Below are 17,572 nucleotides of genomic sequence, written 5' to 3' on the forward strand. Positions count from 1 at the left end.
TTGAATGGGAGAATCCTGGAAAAAAAGAGTTTGGCTGGCTGGCTGGCTGGCATTCTGAACAGGAGCATAACATACTGCAACATTTTGTTGTAGGTTCTTCATATTCTCTTTTGAGTATCTACAAACAACCTTTTTCAAAGCTTTGAATATGTGAAATGCTTCTGTTTCTAAAAACACATGGTAGGCAGAGTTCTTCTCCCACAAATTTAGGTAACCATTGCCAATCTTCTACACCCTTTCAGCACCAGAGTGCACCTTTCTTTAGTCACCGGCCATTTTCTTACAACAATTCAGAGCTGTTGATATCATGATTCTGTGCTAGAAAAAATCCTAAACACCTGCTTAGTGGAGGGCAGTCTTTATGGGGCTACAGTGTCACACTGGTGTGCAGCCTCTCACTGCTCTCATGCCTGGTATAGTTTTGCTTCTGGTCTACTTGGGGGGTAAGTAACTTTGGGTGGCAGATAAGTGGGTGGATTCAATTCTGTGCCACAACCAAGTCCAAGAACCCACATGCCCAGGTGTGCCATCCCTCCCTACTCTGCCCCGTGTCTTTGCCACTAGTCACACTTGTGAGAGGGGCTGTAGGCCAGTGGTAGACTATTTGTCTTGCATGCAAAAGGTAACAGCTCAGCCCACTTCTTCCAACACTGGAAGGACAGCAGAGTGACAAGGTAGGTACTGGAGTACTGGAAGCCGAGGTCCTGAAGTGGTGAGAAGCAGCCAAAGGGGAAGTTAGGAGGCAAGGTGCTGAACCCTCCAGGAGGAAATCAGGTAGTCCTACCAAGGACCTGATCTCACGACCCATTTCCAGCCCCACAAGCCATCAGAGATAAGGTGAGCCCCTTTTACCACCTGCCAGATTCAGAGAAGCTCAAGAGGCCTCCATGTGGTTGAAGCCAAGGTACCATAGTGGTTGGACTGTTGGACTAGGACCTGGGAGATGAACCATAAAGCTCACAGCGTGGTCCTGGGCCAGCCACTCTCTCTCAGCTGAATCTAGCTGAATCTAGCTCAGAGGGTTGTTGTGTGAGGATAAAGAAGTAAGGAGAAGAACCATGTAAATCACCTTGGAGCGTAGGTAGGCAAACTAAGGCCTGCGGGCCGGATCAGGCCCAATTGCCTTCTGGATCTGGCCCACAGATGGTCCAGGAATCGCTGCGTGGATCACCAGCGCACACATTCTTTCCCTTTCCCTCCTTCTTCCTCACACGGCGGTGGCGGCGCCTCCTTCCTCCCTCCTCCTGGCTTCTCCCCGCCCTGCCTAGAGGAGGAACGGGGCTGGGTTTTGTTGGTGCCAGCAGCAGCAGCGCTTGAGCGGCTGCCATTTTTAAGCAGCCCCTCTCTGGAGCCCTTTTGTGCACTGCTCATCATTCCTCTGCCGCCGCCACCCCCTGCCGATTGCAAGACACAGATAAGCAGCTACTGGGGCTCATGGTGCTCTTGCATCATTTTTTTTTTTTTTAAAAAAAAATATAGTCCGGCCCTCCACAAGGTCTGAGGGACAGTGGACCGGCCCCCTGCTGAAAATGTTTGCTGACCCCTGCCTTGGAGGAAAGGTGGAGGGATCTAAATATAAGAATAAATATGACAAATGAAACCTTCTCTGGTCAGAAGCTGAGGCAGTGGTGCTATGGGAAAGTGTTGTAGATTCCTCCCAAATAATTTTGGGCTTCCAGTGTTAATCAGAGCAGCCCCAGAGGGAGACAGATGGCGGCAGCCTCCTACTCTACTGAGGTGATATCAGAAAGGGCCTTTTGTCAGACAATGACTACAATGAGAAAACAGGTGGTGTTGTTTTTCCACTTGCAGATTTATATATCTCACTTCTTGTTCCCCCAAATCATCAACAAGTGGCCCCTGCTTCTTGCCCAGCGATTGCAGAAGCAGGCATTCTTTTTCTGCTTCCAGGAGCTGAGAAACATTTGTGTTTCATTCTACACAGGACCCCTTCAATGTGGTGGCCCACATAAGTAACTAGCAGATACAAAGCGCAATGTGGTGGTCTTAGTACTTCCACCACTGAAGCCCTGAGCAGGGGCATGTGTCACTGGGCAAGAAGAATTGCAAGCATCCTTGCCACTTGTCTGGATGCTCCTCGTGGTCGTGCCGCTGCCAGAGGTGGCCCTGTCACGGCTGCAAACACCTTCACTTCTATGGCTGCTTCCATGTGTGCCTCCTGCTCCGCGGTGGGGGCCACCATCGCTCACTATCGCCCCCTCACATCTCTGAACAGCTGAGGAGGAAGAAAAAAGAAGAGCACATTTGCATTCCTTAGGGAATCTAGACTTAGCTTCCTACCAGAATAAGGACACACTTCTTACGGAAGTTTCCTGGCTTTCCGTGATCTCAGGTAGCCAAGATGAATTCATCTAGGGTAGACCCATCAAGGCCAGTTGTAAGACATACTAATGGGTAAGCATGGGACTTCCATATTCAGAAGCAGTATACCTCCAATGGCAGATGTTAGAGACAAACAACAGGAGATGCCCATAGCCACCTGGTCCTGCTGAAGACCCTTTGGGGTAGAGCATCTGCTGTGCATCCAGGAGATTCTAGGTTCAGTCCCAAAAACCTGCAGTTGGTGATGTATCTTGCCTGAAACTGTGGAGAGCTGCTACTAGTTCACATGGAGCCAGGTGGACAGTGGTGTTACTCAGCATAAGGCAAGACAAGACAGAGAAGCCAGTAGGAGAACACTTCAGTCTCCCAAGACATTCAATACAGGATCTCAAAGCAGCTGTCTTATTACAAAAGAATTTCAGAAACAGAGAAGTTGCTGAATTACAACTTATCACTAAACTGCAAACTATGGAGAGACCTGGTCTTAACAGAGATATTGGATTCCTGTCTCATTACATATGCTAATCATCTGCATACTATCCCTTGCTTTTTCCTGTAGGACTAATTGCAGTCATCAACAGTCGTCAAAAGGTTCACCGTGCCCATTGAGTCAATCGCCGATCTCCTACTACCCTCCTGAGAAAAACCATACCCTACCCTACTACTATCTATAAGGGTCTGGTGACTTCTGTTTCACTATATCTGAAGAAGTGTGCATGCACATGAAAGCTCATACCAAGAACAAACTTAGTTGGTCTCTAAGGTGCTACTGGACATTTTTTTAATTTTTTTTTAAAAAATATATTTCAGTATAAGGCATTTTCTCATGTTCTCATTATGATCTATGAGCTTATAGGCAGCTGGAGGCCCAGCACTGGAGATGGAATGCAGGGAAAAATATGAAGCTTTGAACTGATGCAACAAGGCACTTTTTGTTTTGAAGATGGCAAAGCAGGTGGCTGGTTTATGCTGGTCTCACACTTACTGCCTCTTTGTGGTGTGGGTGCATGGGGATTAGTGCTGTGCACCCAATCCATAAATCTCCTTTTAAAACTCAAATGCTGAACTTGATTCGACTGTGTACTTGATCAATCAATACATCAATGAAATCTGTGTAACTTCCAACTGGAGTAAAAACAATATTCCCGAAGGAAAACAAATTATGCTGGATTTTTTAGATGGCACACATCACCGAAGGCACCCTCTTAGAAGAAGAGTCAGTCTTTAGGGGAAATCACTCTTCTAAAATGGAGCCTGCAATCTGGAGTGCCTCTGGTAAAGCTTGTTAAAGAAGTAAGCAATAGTGATCCAACGGTATCATGTTTTTAAACAGTCAAAAGGTTTTTAATCCACTAGTCTAATTAATCAACTGAGTAAAATTTTAGCCCTGGGAAGGATACTTTGAGGGTCCAGGAAGGGGTTAGGTTGCAAATACATGTGGATTTGGGCAGGGTTGTCTTAAGCATATGCGGCGCCAGGGTGCAAAGATCTGCCCGGCGCAACCCCCCCCCCCAGGTTGCCCAGTCCCAGGCACACAGGAAGGCAGAGCCAGCCAGCCGCCTCAGCATCTGCCTGGCTCAGTCGCCCCCAAACTTGCGGCGCAGAGCCGCCCACAGCAGAAGAGCCTGCCGCAGCACTCCAACCGACGGGTGGGCTCTTCCCTGGACTCAACTCTTGGGCCCCAGACTCTTGGTCTGGTGCCCCTGAGAGTCTGGCGCCCGGGTGCCCTGCACCCCTAGCACCTATGGGTAAGATGACCCTGGATTTGGGTGTGTGTGTGTGTGCTGTTGTTGTTGTTGTTCAGTCGTTCAGTCGTGTCCGACTCTTCGTGACCCCATGGACCAGAGCATGCTAGGCACGCCTATCCTTCACTGCCTCCCGCAGTTTGGCCAAACTCATGTTAGTAGCTTCGAGAATACTGTCCAACCATCTCATCCTCTGTCGTCCCCTTCTCCTTGTGCCCTCCATCTTTCCCAACATCAGGGTCTGTGTGTGCTGTAGCACCCCTCCTTTTTAAACCACCAAGAGGATGTGGACTACAGTCTCATAGTACTTTTCATACAGTTATCTCAGTTTATAAGCTACTTACAGATGTTCACAGCACACTCCCCTTCATTCAACCTAGTGAGAAATGAAAAAAGAACCATTTCAGATCTCTGTCTATGCCCTCTTAGGGCTCACTGACAAGTCAGTGGTCATCCCTGATGACCTGTCACTTGATGACTCACAGTCAAATTCAAATGACTGAAATGTCTCTATTGAAAACCATCATGCAGAAGCAAGGCTGGTGCCGGGTATTGGGGGGGGGGACCCTGAGCAAGGTACCCTCCAGACCACCCCAATGACACTCTGGTGGGCCCTTTGCTCGTAATCCCTTAAAAAAAAACCATATTACTAAGGAGACAGGTTGTGCTCAGCCTGGTACTGTTAAGTAAATCGTTGAGTGAGGCTGCAGCCAGTGACCAGCCACAGCTTCGGTCCAGGGCCGATGGACCACAGCATTTGCCCTACCAGGCTGGGTGCTGATAATGGGCCTCATGGGAGCCAACTCCTAGGGGTCAAGGTCACTTTGACCCCACCAATAAAATATTTGAGGGGGGGCAGGCCTCCCCAAAGTTGATGGGCATTGGCATTCAAAAGGTGTGTGTGCATCTGGGACCCCCAATATTTTATTCAAGTTGGCACCCCCGATGAGCTTGTGCAGATATCCAACCTGTGATGGCTGTTTTACAGATGCAAGTCACTTCTTGATAAATATAGTCAATAAGTGAGTGGACAACATGTGAATTAGCCTTTGCAGTTTGTTTCAAAGTATTAAAAGTGCTTTTAAAAAAATAATCCGTTCTGTTTCTGAGCATATGGAAGGATAATGTGTACAATACCAGAAAATAAGAAAATAAAAAACCCTGAATGTCTAGAAGTCAAACCAGAAGTGAAATACTTGTTATAAATGCATCCCTCCCCCTTTCAGATATTATCTGTAGATTTTGTCAAGATGCAGCATTCAAAATGGAACTATTCTATATTTCGATGTCCAGTTTCAAAGCCTGAAATCTAGATGAATTCTGGAGTGGGAGTCTGTTTTAGTAAGAGAACAAGCAGCCCACATATTGTAGCACCTAACTTTAGTTTCCATAACGAAACTTTTCATTTTGATATTTCAAAATTCAAATGCCTGAACCCAACTGCAACATGTTGAATTTTGTGCAAACAACTTTATTTCTAATCTGAACATAGGGAGTAAAGCAAACATATTGTTTGGAAAGCAGAGGCGCCACCTTCTCCAGAGGATTGAGGAGAAGAAGAAGAGAAGAAGAGTTTGGATCTGATATCCTGCTTTATCACTACCCGAAGGAGTCTCAAAGCAGCTAACATTCTCCTTTCCCTTCCTCCCCCACAACAAACACTCTGTGAGGTGAGTGGGGCTGAGAGACTTCAGAGAAGTGTGACTAGCCCAAGGTCACCCAGCAGCTGCATGTGGAGGAGTGGAGACGCAAACCCGGTTCACCAGATTACGAGTCTACCACTCTTAACCATTACACCACATTGGCTCTCCAGACACAATGACCTGATATCATGCAGGGGGACCTCTGAACACTGAGGGGGCCCAGCCCCCTAAAAAATAATAATATCTGTCTACCAGGAGCCAGTGCCCTTGTTGAAATCATACTGGGAAAAGACATATTGCTTGGGATTCTTCCCGCTGAATGTTTTTAACAAGCTTAAATTACACTCACCAACTTTCCTCTCCTTCCAGAAGCTTCCTGTATGTGGCAATCTCAATATCCAAAGCCAGCTTAATGTTCATCAGGGCCTGGTATTCCCGTAGCTGGCAAGCCATGTCCTGCTTGGCTTTGTGCAGGGCCTTCTCCAGATCTGCCAGTTTGCATTTGGCATCCTTCACTGCCATCTCCCCACGTTCCTCAGCTCCAGACACCTCCTCTTCTAATTTGCGACGCTGTTGAGGCAAAATGCACAAGGACATTTTCCTATGTACCTTCCTTGGTGTGCTTGGAAGTTTGACCCAAGCCAACTTTTGCTCCATACGAAGAAAGCCATTGGCAAGCTATGATATTTTGCAATGCGCTATTATTCCTAAAACTTCCAAATCAGGGCCAGACTATATATCAGCTCTCCTGCCATCTTCACTGCTACTTAAAAGCAGTTGTGTAGATACACAGAGTAAAGAGATTTGCTCTTTGTATCTGATTCCAATGTACTGTTTTATGGAGTTTTGCATTCTTTTTTTTTTTGTAAGGTCCCCTGGTGATATATTTGAACAGAGGGGTATTACTTTAATAAAATAAATAAACATGAGCTGAATTGGAAAGTTGCCCTGGGAGGAAAGGGGGTAAATCCTTTCCCAGTGACATTTTCCTTATCTAAATTTACACACTTTGGGGAAACATCTTTCTCCTCCTCCTCCTCCTCCTCATTATCCACCCTTCTTCCCAAAGAAGCTCAGGGCAGCAGACATATCTTCAGTTTTGTTTTGTTTTTTAAAAAATAAGATAAATACGACGACGAATAAAATAAAATGCATTTAAAATACATTTCAAAACTGTTCAAAACATCTATTAAAAACTCCCGATAAAACATTATAAGCAAATCGCCTGTCTGGAGAGGTCTGCCGAAGCAGAAATGTTTTCAGCAGGTATCTAAAAGAATGCAGTGATGATGCCTGCCTATGGTCAGGGAGTTGCAAGGTACGCCTCCTCAGAAACGCAAACGGACATTGTGTGGCACTTGTAGAAGTGCAAGTTCTGCAGATTGAAGTGATCAAGTCAGAACGTATGAGGTAAGATGATCCCTTAAGTAACATACAGTGGTACCTCGACTTACGAGCGACTCGACTTCCGCATTTTTCGACTTCCTCTTCCTCCTCCTCCTCCTCCTATTACTTGATATTCAGGTTTGCTGCCCAAACTTGTCTTTTGAATGGACAAGCCAATAGACCTGAGGAGGGGAGCCTGTCACCTTCCAGTTGTTCCTGGACTCCAACTCTCATCAGCACCATTCAACGTGGCCAAGGGTCAGGGATAATGATGGGGGCTGTGGTCCAACAACACCTGGGTGACCACAAATTCACCATCCCTGCATTAAACTCACCTGGGCCTTGACACTTGCAATTTCTGACTCCAGCCTGTGAGCAACACGGGTCAGAGCCTGAAGTTCTTCCTTGACATTATGCAGATCGTCACTGCGTTTCGCTGCTGTTGTCCTGAGCTCGTCATACTACCATGGGAAACAAAATCACTGGTTAAGAAGTGGAGTAGGTGACAATTCTGCCATGTTTCCCAAGAACAGGGGTTAGGAACCTGTGGCTCTCCTGATGTTGCAGGGCTATCATTCCTATCGCCCCTGACAGTTGGTCATGCTGGCTGGGACTGATGGAGCTGGAATCTAACAACATCTGAAGGGCTCCAGGTTCCTCACCACTAATGTAGGAGAAAGGATCACTGGGGCCAAATCTGTCCAATTCCTTACCCTGCACTGGAACCAAGCCTCAGCCTCAGCTCGGCTTCTGGAAGCAATTGCTTCATATCGACGCCGGAACTCCTCAATCGCATGGTCCATATCTAGGCCTCGGCTATTGTCCATTTGCACCATAACACAAGTGTCAGAAATGCAGTTTTGGAGCTCACAAATTTCCTGCAGTGACAAAGTATGTGATGTCTCAGTTATGTATGTGTAACCAGGAATTGAGACAAGTGCTTAAGTAACTTCATGTTTAGAAACTTTTGACCAAACCTGGGTTTTAACAAATCATACTGGCATTAATCTAACAAACAAAATTAGATTTAGTAGGTAATCCTAGGTAAGCAGGGGCATTTCAGGGGCCTGGAGTGGCACAAAACAACACAAGGCCTAGACAGCTTCTGTAATATGTTAGGCCTTCCTTTGAAGCATAATAGTGCCTTAAATCTATCCCTGCAGATGTGGCCTGCCAGTCCAATCAGCTTCTGGAATGGTTGGACGGGGTGCCATCATATCCTTTGCTTCCAATAGCAAATATCTTGGTTAAGCGTGTTCTCCTTCATGGAGAGCACGTGTTGCAGTGGGGGCCAGCAAGTCATCCCTCCAGAGTTGGGTGGGAGCGTACAGATGGCCGTGGCTACGACTGGGTCCAAGGTGTTGTTGGAGAGATTTCTATGTTGCAATGTGTTGATGGACAGCCCAGTGGGTTTTAAATGCTTGGCACACCCTGGGATATTCCTCTTTGCTGCATGCAACGGATCACCCGTCCTTCCTCCCCTCTCCCTATTATTAGGCCTCTGCGTATGACCTTGCTATGCCTGTCATGGGGGTCATCTGCTTTTGTGGCAGGGGCCTGGTAGGAATTTTCCCAGTTGGCTGATTGGCTGGTGCCTTCTGGTTTTCGCCTACTGCGTAGCAATTACAGTGGTGCCCCGCTAGACGAATGCCTCGCTAGACGAAAAACCCGCTAGATGAAAATTTTCGCAGGACGAATTATTTTCGTCTAGCGGGGCACCACTGTAGTCACAACTGTGGCTGCCCCTCCAATTGGCTGTGGCTGCCCCTCCAATGCTGCTGCTGCACGGGGAATTCCGTTAAAGGAATGCAGGGGCTCACCATACTTTTGTCTGTATCCCCCGGTCGGGGGCAAGGGCATTTGGGGAGAGTCATTGGGTCTGACCCCCAGCTCCTATTCTCTCCCCAAAGTGTTTTCCCTTTACTGACGGTCGTCAGTTCTGTACCTAGTGGGTCAGATAGTCCAAACCAATGCCTATGCAACCACTCACATATTATGCATTTTAATAAAGTTGTGGCCAAAATTATGCCAAAAACCAAAACCTAAATTACTGTCTGTAGTGTGAGTTATTCTGAGGGGTGGTTGGGGACCTTGCTGCGCAACATCTTGGGAGCCAAGAGAACTTTGTGTTTTAATGCTTTCGACCTTTCTTTAAGAGAACTGAGTGAGAATGCTTCACGACAATAGCAGGAAATCTTATCACCTGTTTATATACACATTTCAAGAAGCTGATTTGTTTCATATGACTTTCTGCCTTGGCTTCCAGTTCTGCCTTGTGTGAATAGACACAGTCCAAATCCTGCAAAAGAAAGGAAACCACGGTGACTTGTACCACATTTTACCACCTGGGACAAGGAATGGGATGAGGCATGAAGCTCAAAAGGCAAAAGTGGTGACTGGTCCCCAAGGACCCCAAGAGTCATTGGTGTGGGTTAGCTTCTCCCCTCACCCACGTATTTGCAGTGATACAATGGAGATCTCTACCTTGAAATAGAAACATGTGAAAAGCAAGCACGGTTTTTAATTGGGGTGCTCTCGTGAAATATTGCTCTGTTTTTATAAGCTAGACCTGTCTGAGACCCCCGCAACACATCCACCCCTTCTGTTATGACCTCTGGGCATTTTCCTGGTTAGCTTGGCTTTGTTTCCCAAGGGGAATGGCTGTGCATTTTGTTATTGATAGCAATGGCCACTAGGAAACTTAGGGAATCCCTGGTGTGCCTTGAGAAGCCTTCTTAATGGTCCAATTGGAAAAGTGAAATAATCATGGCCCAGATCACCCTCAATAATTCAGGGCAAACACAGAGATTATATAAATACACTTCAGATTACATAGGTAGTAAGATAAAAATTGCAACTTTTGACAAAAATGTTGCTGTGCATAACCTTTTTCAGTAGCACAAACTCATTCTCTGTAGACGTTCGCCTGTTGCATTCCTCCTCGTACCTAATCCAAAAAGGGAAAATGTTTTTTTAATCAATGAAAAACGTTAAAACAAAACACCAAAGAAAACAGCTTTTCAAAGGATATGATCTATCTATAACCATACAACACTTCATGGCAGTCTTCTGCAACCTCCAGATATTTTGGGGTAACAATTGTCGTCAACCCTGACCACTGGCCATGTTGTCTGGAACTGATGGGAGTTGGATTCTAACATCTGAAGGAGATCATTTTGGGGAAGGGTATTATGATGAGGGAGAAAGCGAGAGGATTCTTGTGAGGCTTATAGAAATATGAGGGAAGTACTAGACGATTTTTTTCTTGTGACCTCAGCTGGGTATAAATCCATGTGCATGTTGTGATTTTTACATCATACGGTAAATCTGAATTCTCCCCCACAATGTTTTTTTCCATGCCTCTCAGCATGTCTCTCTCTCTCTCTCTCTCTCTCTCTCTCTCTCTCTCTCTCTCTCTCACACACACACACACACACACACACACACACCCCTTCTTATTTATTTATAGGTGCTCTACATAACATGGAATTTGAAATCTTTAGATACATCTTTAGAGCTCACCTCACTTTATAGCCCTCCACAGTGTGCTCCAAAGTGTTGCGCTCAGCCTGCAGCTTCTCTCTCTCATGCTCAAGACTCTCCAGCTCCTTCTTGAGTTGACCGACATGTTCATTAAAGAGGGGCTCCATGTTACTCTTGCAACGTTTCTTTTGTTGCACAAAATCCCACTTATTTTTCAGCATCAGATTGTGCTGCTCCAGTAGTCGGACCTGAATCCCGAAAGGAAAATGTTTGTGGCTCTTCCAGACATGGGACAAATAAAACAAACACCAGCAATTTCTGCTTCCGTTTCCATTTTCCTCAGAATTCTCCAACATCCCTACCTACATCCAGATATTACTAGAATCCATGGGGTAGGACCACAGAGACGACAGGCCTGTGCACCACAATGGTGATGTAAGAAACAAGGGTGAGCTGGCGACCAGAGTAAACATTCCATAATTTTGCACTGCCGGCCAAACTATCTGTAAGTTACTTAAGCAGCACTTCACACACAACAATTTCCTGTGAGGATTAGGGTGCTGACTATGTGCACTGTCACAGACGTGACAACTACTCATGTGTCAACCTGTTGTTCAATATCAGCCTGCCTATTCATTAATATTTGTAGAAGAGTCCCGTCTAGCGTTTTCACCACCAGGAGAGGCCCATGGCATGGTGGCACGAAAGAGAGCCTTCTCTGTGGTAGCACCTTGGTTGTGGCATTCCCTCCTTCTTGAAACAAGGCAACCACCATTGTTGTTTCTCAGTGAAGCCTAAAACCACAGCCTTTTGTAAATGTTCCACCAGTCACTATTGATAGTCTTGACCGTGCAGGAGTGGCCAACTCCCAAGAGACTGCAATCTACTCACAGAGTTTAAAACTGGCAGTGATCTACCCCCTTTTGGGGGGTTTGGGTCAAAGTTGTTGAGTTTTTTTCAGGGAGGAGGTAAAATCTTGAGCTTTTTTTAGAGGAGCCACAGTTGTTCAGCTTCTTTGGGGGGACCCAATGATCTACCGGTGATCTACCGCAGACATCAAGTGATCTACCAGTAGATCATGATCTATCTGTTGGACATACCTGGTCTAGAGCAATCCTACTACCACATCAATAATATTACTTGTAACAAGAACTAATGAGTGCTGGAAATGTAAAGAAAGAGAAGATATCTTCTACCACATGTGGTAGACTTGTAAAGAGATAAAGGCTTTGTGGGAAATGGTATATAATGAGTTAAAGAAGATGATTGAAAATACTTTTGTTAAAAAAACCAGAGGCCTTTTTACTGGGTATAGTGGGTGAAGAGATACCATGGGAAGATAAAAGACTGTTTATGTATGCAACAAATACAGCAAGAATTCTTTTAGCCCAAAAATGGAAACAAGAAGTCCCAATGAAAGAAGAGTGGCCAATGAAGATGATGGACTTTGCAGAACTGGCGAAGCTGACAGGAAAAATCCGAAACCAGCATGATCAAGTATTCCAAAAGGACTGGAGTAAATTTATACGATATTTGTAATAATAGTAATAATAGTAATAATAAATTTATTTATTTATACCCCGCCCATATGTCTGGGTTTCCCCAGCCACTCTGGGCGGCTTCCAACAGAATATTAAAATACAATGATTCACCCAGATTAGTGTAAGCAATTAACATAACTAGCAGGGTTGTCTGAAGACTTGTAACGAGAAATTTTCTATCTTTCTCTGTTTATTTAAATTTTGAGCCATTTTGTAATGTGTGTAATTAGAATTGGGAAATGTACAAAATGCAATGATATAAAGGTTAATTTTGAAAGCCATGAGGTGGGAGGGAAGGAAGTCGGTAGGCTCTAAAGACCCAAAGCGGTGAAGTGGATAGTGATGTTTTATTTATATAAAATGATGCATTGCGTCATTATAGAGTGTGCAAAGATGTAGCATGCCCTAGGATCAGTGGAACTGATGAATGGTGGGACATACATGGAACAAGCAAACAAATAACATTTCCCCACGGCTTCCCACAGTATCTCAATGTGTCTACACATAGCACATACACAAGTAGAGGCTTGCAACCATGAAAACAAGACTGTTCATATGTGCTTTCCCCCATTGACTCAGCACTCTGATGGGATGAAGGATGTCGATTCCATGGGCAAGGCCTGTGTGAATGGTTTTCCCCATGTGGTTGTGGGTCATTAAACACCATAGCAGTGCTTTGGGGTGAACCCATGGCAAAGCAGTTCTCACAGAGCTGAGAGAATGTGTCAAAGGTGGGATAGACATGCGAGCATTTGTTATGAATCATGGTGGTGAACAAGTGTCCTCCACATACTGACCTCCTACATGAAGGCGATAGTCATGTAGGAAATTGCCATATGGGAAATGTGTTCGAGGCACACTTGGAAAAAAGCTTATACCCAAACAGAATTTTCCTCTAGACTCAAATAGGTCCATTGAGGCTATCCTATCCCTTAGACAATTCTGGGCATCAGGCCTGTGCAGGAGCATTGCAGGTTCTTGTTGGAAACCACAAGTGCCCATGGTAGTCTTGCTGTTGCAACCCCAGAAAAGGAGATTCTGTAACACAAGGCCCACTCATCAGCTATCTCTAGGGTCAGTACAGTACATTTGCCACAGACTTGGACCAAATAGGATTGCCATACACCCAGAATTTGCAGGCATATCCAGAAAACCGTAGCCGCAAGCAGTGTCCGGGCCGAAATATTGCAGAAATATCTGGGAAAATCTGGACGTATGGCAGCCCATATCGCCAGTGTCGCTTTTGCCTACTTCTCTCTGAAACGCTCAACAACTTTGGCCAAAAAAAAAAAGGTCAACAACTTTTCTGTCCAGGTACAAACTTTTCTATAACGAAACCTTGATCAATGTTTGTGCAAGACATTTGTCCAATTCCCTTTTAATTGCTCTGAGAGAACATAAAGGCCTTTTCACCAGTAGTATTTGCAAGGATAAGGTCAAGAATGTCAAGCTATTCCAGATTGTTCTGCTAGGCCTCGGTCCTGTATACCTGAAGGAGCGTCTCCACCCCCATCGTTCAGCCCGGACACTGAGATCCAGCACCGAGGGCCTTCTGGCGGTTCCCTCACTGCGAGAAGCAAAGCTACAGGGAACCAGACAGAGGGCCTTCTCGGTAGTGGCGCCCGCCCTGTGGAACGCCCTCCCATCAGGGGTCAGAGAGATAAACAACTACCTGTCTTTTAGAAAATACCTGAAGGCAGCCCTGTTTAGGGAAGTTTTTAATCTGTGACTTTGTATTGTATTTTAGTATTTGTTGGAGGCCGCCCAGAGTGGCCGGGGAGACCCAGCCAGATGGGCGGGGTATAAATAAATTATTTATTATTATTATTATTATTATTATTATTATTATTATTATTATTATTATTATACTAAGACTTAGCATAAGAATCTCATTCTAATCTGACTCCCTTTCACCATAACCATTCACCTGTGTCCCTCTGATAGATCCTGATTGACACCCACCCCTCCCACAGCTCACCTTGTCAATGAAAGAGGCCAATTTACTATTCAGGCTCTGCAGCTCATTCTTTGCTTGAAACTTCACCGCTAGGGCTGTGGTGTCAATCCCCAGGTTCAGAGGTTGCAGCAGGGACTTGTTGCAAATCACAGGAGCGATGGCGCATGATGAACCGGTCGTGACGCTTCCAGCATCCATGAAGCTGCAGCTATATCCAGTGCCACGATAGCTATGCTCAGCAACGACACCACGACGGCCACTTCTGCTACTGGCGGAAAGGTTGGGTCCATAAGTGGCAACACTCTTGCTGCTAAAGCCACCTGCTCCTCCGTAATATATCCCAATACCCAGCGGAGGGCAAAGAGTTTGGTTCATAAGGCCCTGGCTTCCTTTGTTGGGCAGAACCTCAGAATAAGAGCTGTAATTTTTTGGATCCGATCCAGGACCAGGGCGATCAGAGTGGGAAGACATTGCTGCCTGGAGGAACCGGTGCAGAAGCAGATGAAAGGAATTGCAAAAGGTGCACACCAGGGGGGGAGGAGAGGGGGAGAGGAGAGGCAGAGGCTTTGTGGGTTTAAGTAGGGCAAGTCGTCCTTTATATCCAATTTGGGAAGCTGGGTTTGGCTGCTTCGTTGTGGAGGGATAGCAATTTCTAGGCATTTATGAGCTGGGAAATGTGGGCAATAGGCTTCTCATGTGATGGGCTTAATAACCAGGCAAAACACTGGCAGCTCCCCTTCTGAGTGTATATGTGAAGAGCCTCCTATAAAGCAGGCATGGATCTGTGTCACACAATATTAGGCCAAGGCCAAGGCAGAACGCCACTCCAGTTGCCCGTCCTCCTAAAAGGGGGCATTTTTTTTTTGAACCTTTCCATGCAACCTAATTGCAAAATCTGCAGGCTGGCTAACTAGCTCATTGTGAGTGAAGACATCCAGGAAGAAGGACTCATGAGTACTAAACATTCATTAACCACCATGGAAGCTTTTGCAGAAATGTCATCACCACCCCAGAAGCACATTCCTGAGTGTGGCGGACGCTTCGTGATGCTTGCTTAACAGGCAAGCATGCACACCGATGACCATCGTGATGCTCAAGCCAGGTATCTAGGCCCCTGTGAGGGATAGTGAAGCGAGCAGATGCCATAATTAACTGTGTATTTTTGTTGCCGTCCCAGCTTCATCTACCCATAAAAACTATGATTATAGGATCTGTTGCTGCCGCCCTTTTGAAGGCTTGCTTAATCATTATAAGTAGCTTTTGGTCTCTCTGTCTCTCTGTCTCTCTCTCTCTCTTTCTCTTCTCTGGTTGCTCCACAACTAGCAGCTATATTACTGTTTTGTTTGGGGTATCTGGGAGTCTATAGTGAACCCAGACTTCTGGGACTTTGTCAAGCTCCTCCCTATTGAGGTCTTCTGAGGGGGTCAGCTAAGCCCACCAGTAAAGAGAGGAAAATATCTGGGTCACAATTGGTTGTATTGGTTGTATTCAACTAACTGCTACTCAGAGAAGTCCCACTGGAATTAATGAACCAATGTTGCTCATGCTCACCTATTTCACTTTCTGAAATGATATGTGAAGCAAAGCAAAGCTGTCCTTCAAAATTCACACTTGTCTGAATTTTGTAATGCAGTTCTTCCACGAAGAAATACCGTAATTGGTAAAATACATACACTGGGATAAAATGTACACATAAATTCATATATTAGCAAAAAGAACACACACAAAAATGTGTTTGCTTTGTAACCATATCTCTGTGTTAGGCAAAATTGCATACCAACATAGGGTATATTAGGGTGTATTAGGAGAAATTTGCATACTGGTGAATTTGCATGAAGACTAATAGTAATAATAATAATAATAATAATAATAATAAGAAGAAGAAGAAGAAGAAGAAGAAGAAGAAGAAGAAGAAGAAGAAGAAGAAGAAGAAGAAGAACAATAATAATTGCAAAATGATGTGGAAACATGGAGAACTGAATTTGTGAGAGAAACCAAAACTGACAGATTTGCCTACCAGTTGGCAGGAAAGACCCATAGTGGAGAAAGAGAGATGGAAGTGGGCGATACCACCACCAAAATTTATGGCCCAATTTGCTATAGAACAGGAGACATTGTAATGATGGTGGGGTGATTTTAAGGGAAGAGGTGCACATGCATGCAGACACTTAGTCATAAGCATGCTTTAAAACGTTTTGCAAAAATAAAGTTTTACAAACGTAGAAAAGGGTGGAAGAAAACACATTTAGCATAACCTGCTCCTCTTGTTATCTGGTAGATTTGCAGGTCTAGCCATCTGCTGGTGGATATGGAGCATAGTGCCCCTGCCTGCCACACCTATTGGCTAATTCTCATTGAGCCAGTCCACTTTCCCCTTGTGATCATAATCCAGGGAAGAGCATAAATGTACGTGAATTTATGTATTTATGAAAATCTATCTAAATATATGCAAGTTTTATCTGTGTTTATTGATGCGTTTGGCTGTATTTGAATGTCAAAATATTTGAAGAAATGTGCAAGTTGAAATTTTCATTCCTTGAGATGCTAAAGACTTTTCACTCATTTTTCACTTTTCACTCATTCACTGTAGGTATATCAGGAAATAATATTGTACAAGCTATTGCATATTTTAACAATATTATCACGTGTTATTTTCAATTAGTCATACTCAGAATAGATCCATTGAAATATTGGTCTATTGGTTTCAATATGTCTATCCTGAGTATGACTTATTAGTAGTAGTAGGAAAAGTAAAGGTAAAGGGACCCCTGACCATCAGGTCCAGTCGTGTCCGACTCTGGCGTTGCAGCACTCATCTCACTCTATAGGCCGAGGGAGCCGGCGTTTGTCCGCAGACAGCTTCCGGGTCATGTGGCCAGCATGACAAAGCTGCTTCTGGCGAACCAGAGCAGCGCACGGAAACGCTGTTTACCTCCCCACTGGTTGTTGTTGTTCAGTCGTTCAGTCGTGTCCGACTCTTCATGACCCCATGGACCAGAGCATGCCAGGCACACCCATCCTTCACTGCCTCCCGCAGTTTGGCCATGTTAGTAGCTTCGAGAACACTGTCCAACCATCTCATCCTCTGTCGTCCCCTTCTCCTTGTGCCATCCACCTTTCCCAACATCAGGGTCTTTTCCAGGGAGTCTTCTCTTCTCATGAGGTGGCCAAAATATTGGAGCCTCAACTTCAGGATCTGTCCTTCTAGTGAGCACTCAGGGCCGATTTCCTTGAGAATGGATAGGTTTGATCTTCTTGCAGTCCATGGGACTCGCAAGAGTCTCCTCCAGCACTGCCCACTGGAGCGGTCCCTATTTATCTACTTGCACTTTTGACGTGCTTTCGAACTGCTAGGTGGGCAGGAGCTGGGACCAAGCAACGGGAGCTCATCCCGTGGCAGGGATTCAAACCGCCGACCTTCTGATCAGCAAGCCCTAGACTCTGTGGTTAAACTCACAGCGCCACCTGGGTCCC

General features: G+C 45.3%; 1 protein-coding gene across 1 annotated transcript; it reads right to left on the minus strand.

The window, feature by feature from the left end:
* Positions 1-1,952: 1,952 nt before the first annotated feature.
* LOC117043016 (keratin, type II cytoskeletal cochleal-like) lies at positions 1,953-14,569 on the minus strand. Its single transcript, XM_033142640.1, has 9 exons — positions 14,120-14,569; positions 10,640-10,848; positions 10,004-10,064; positions 9,321-9,416; positions 7,831-7,995; positions 7,453-7,578; positions 6,081-6,301; positions 4,433-4,464; positions 1,953-2,236 (listed from the first exon to the last, which is right to left on the minus strand). Exons 1-9 carry the CDS (start codon positions 14,567-14,569, stop codon positions 1,953-1,955), a joined length of 1,644 nt encoding a protein of 547 aa, XP_032998531.1.
* Positions 14,570-17,572: the final 3,003 nt, after the last annotated feature.

Source organism: Lacerta agilis, chromosome 2, assembly GCF_009819535.1.
Source record: "Lacerta agilis isolate rLacAgi1 chromosome 2, rLacAgi1.pri, whole genome shotgun sequence".
Taxonomy (NCBI): Eukaryota; Metazoa; Chordata; class Lepidosauria; order Squamata; family Lacertidae; genus Lacerta; species Lacerta agilis.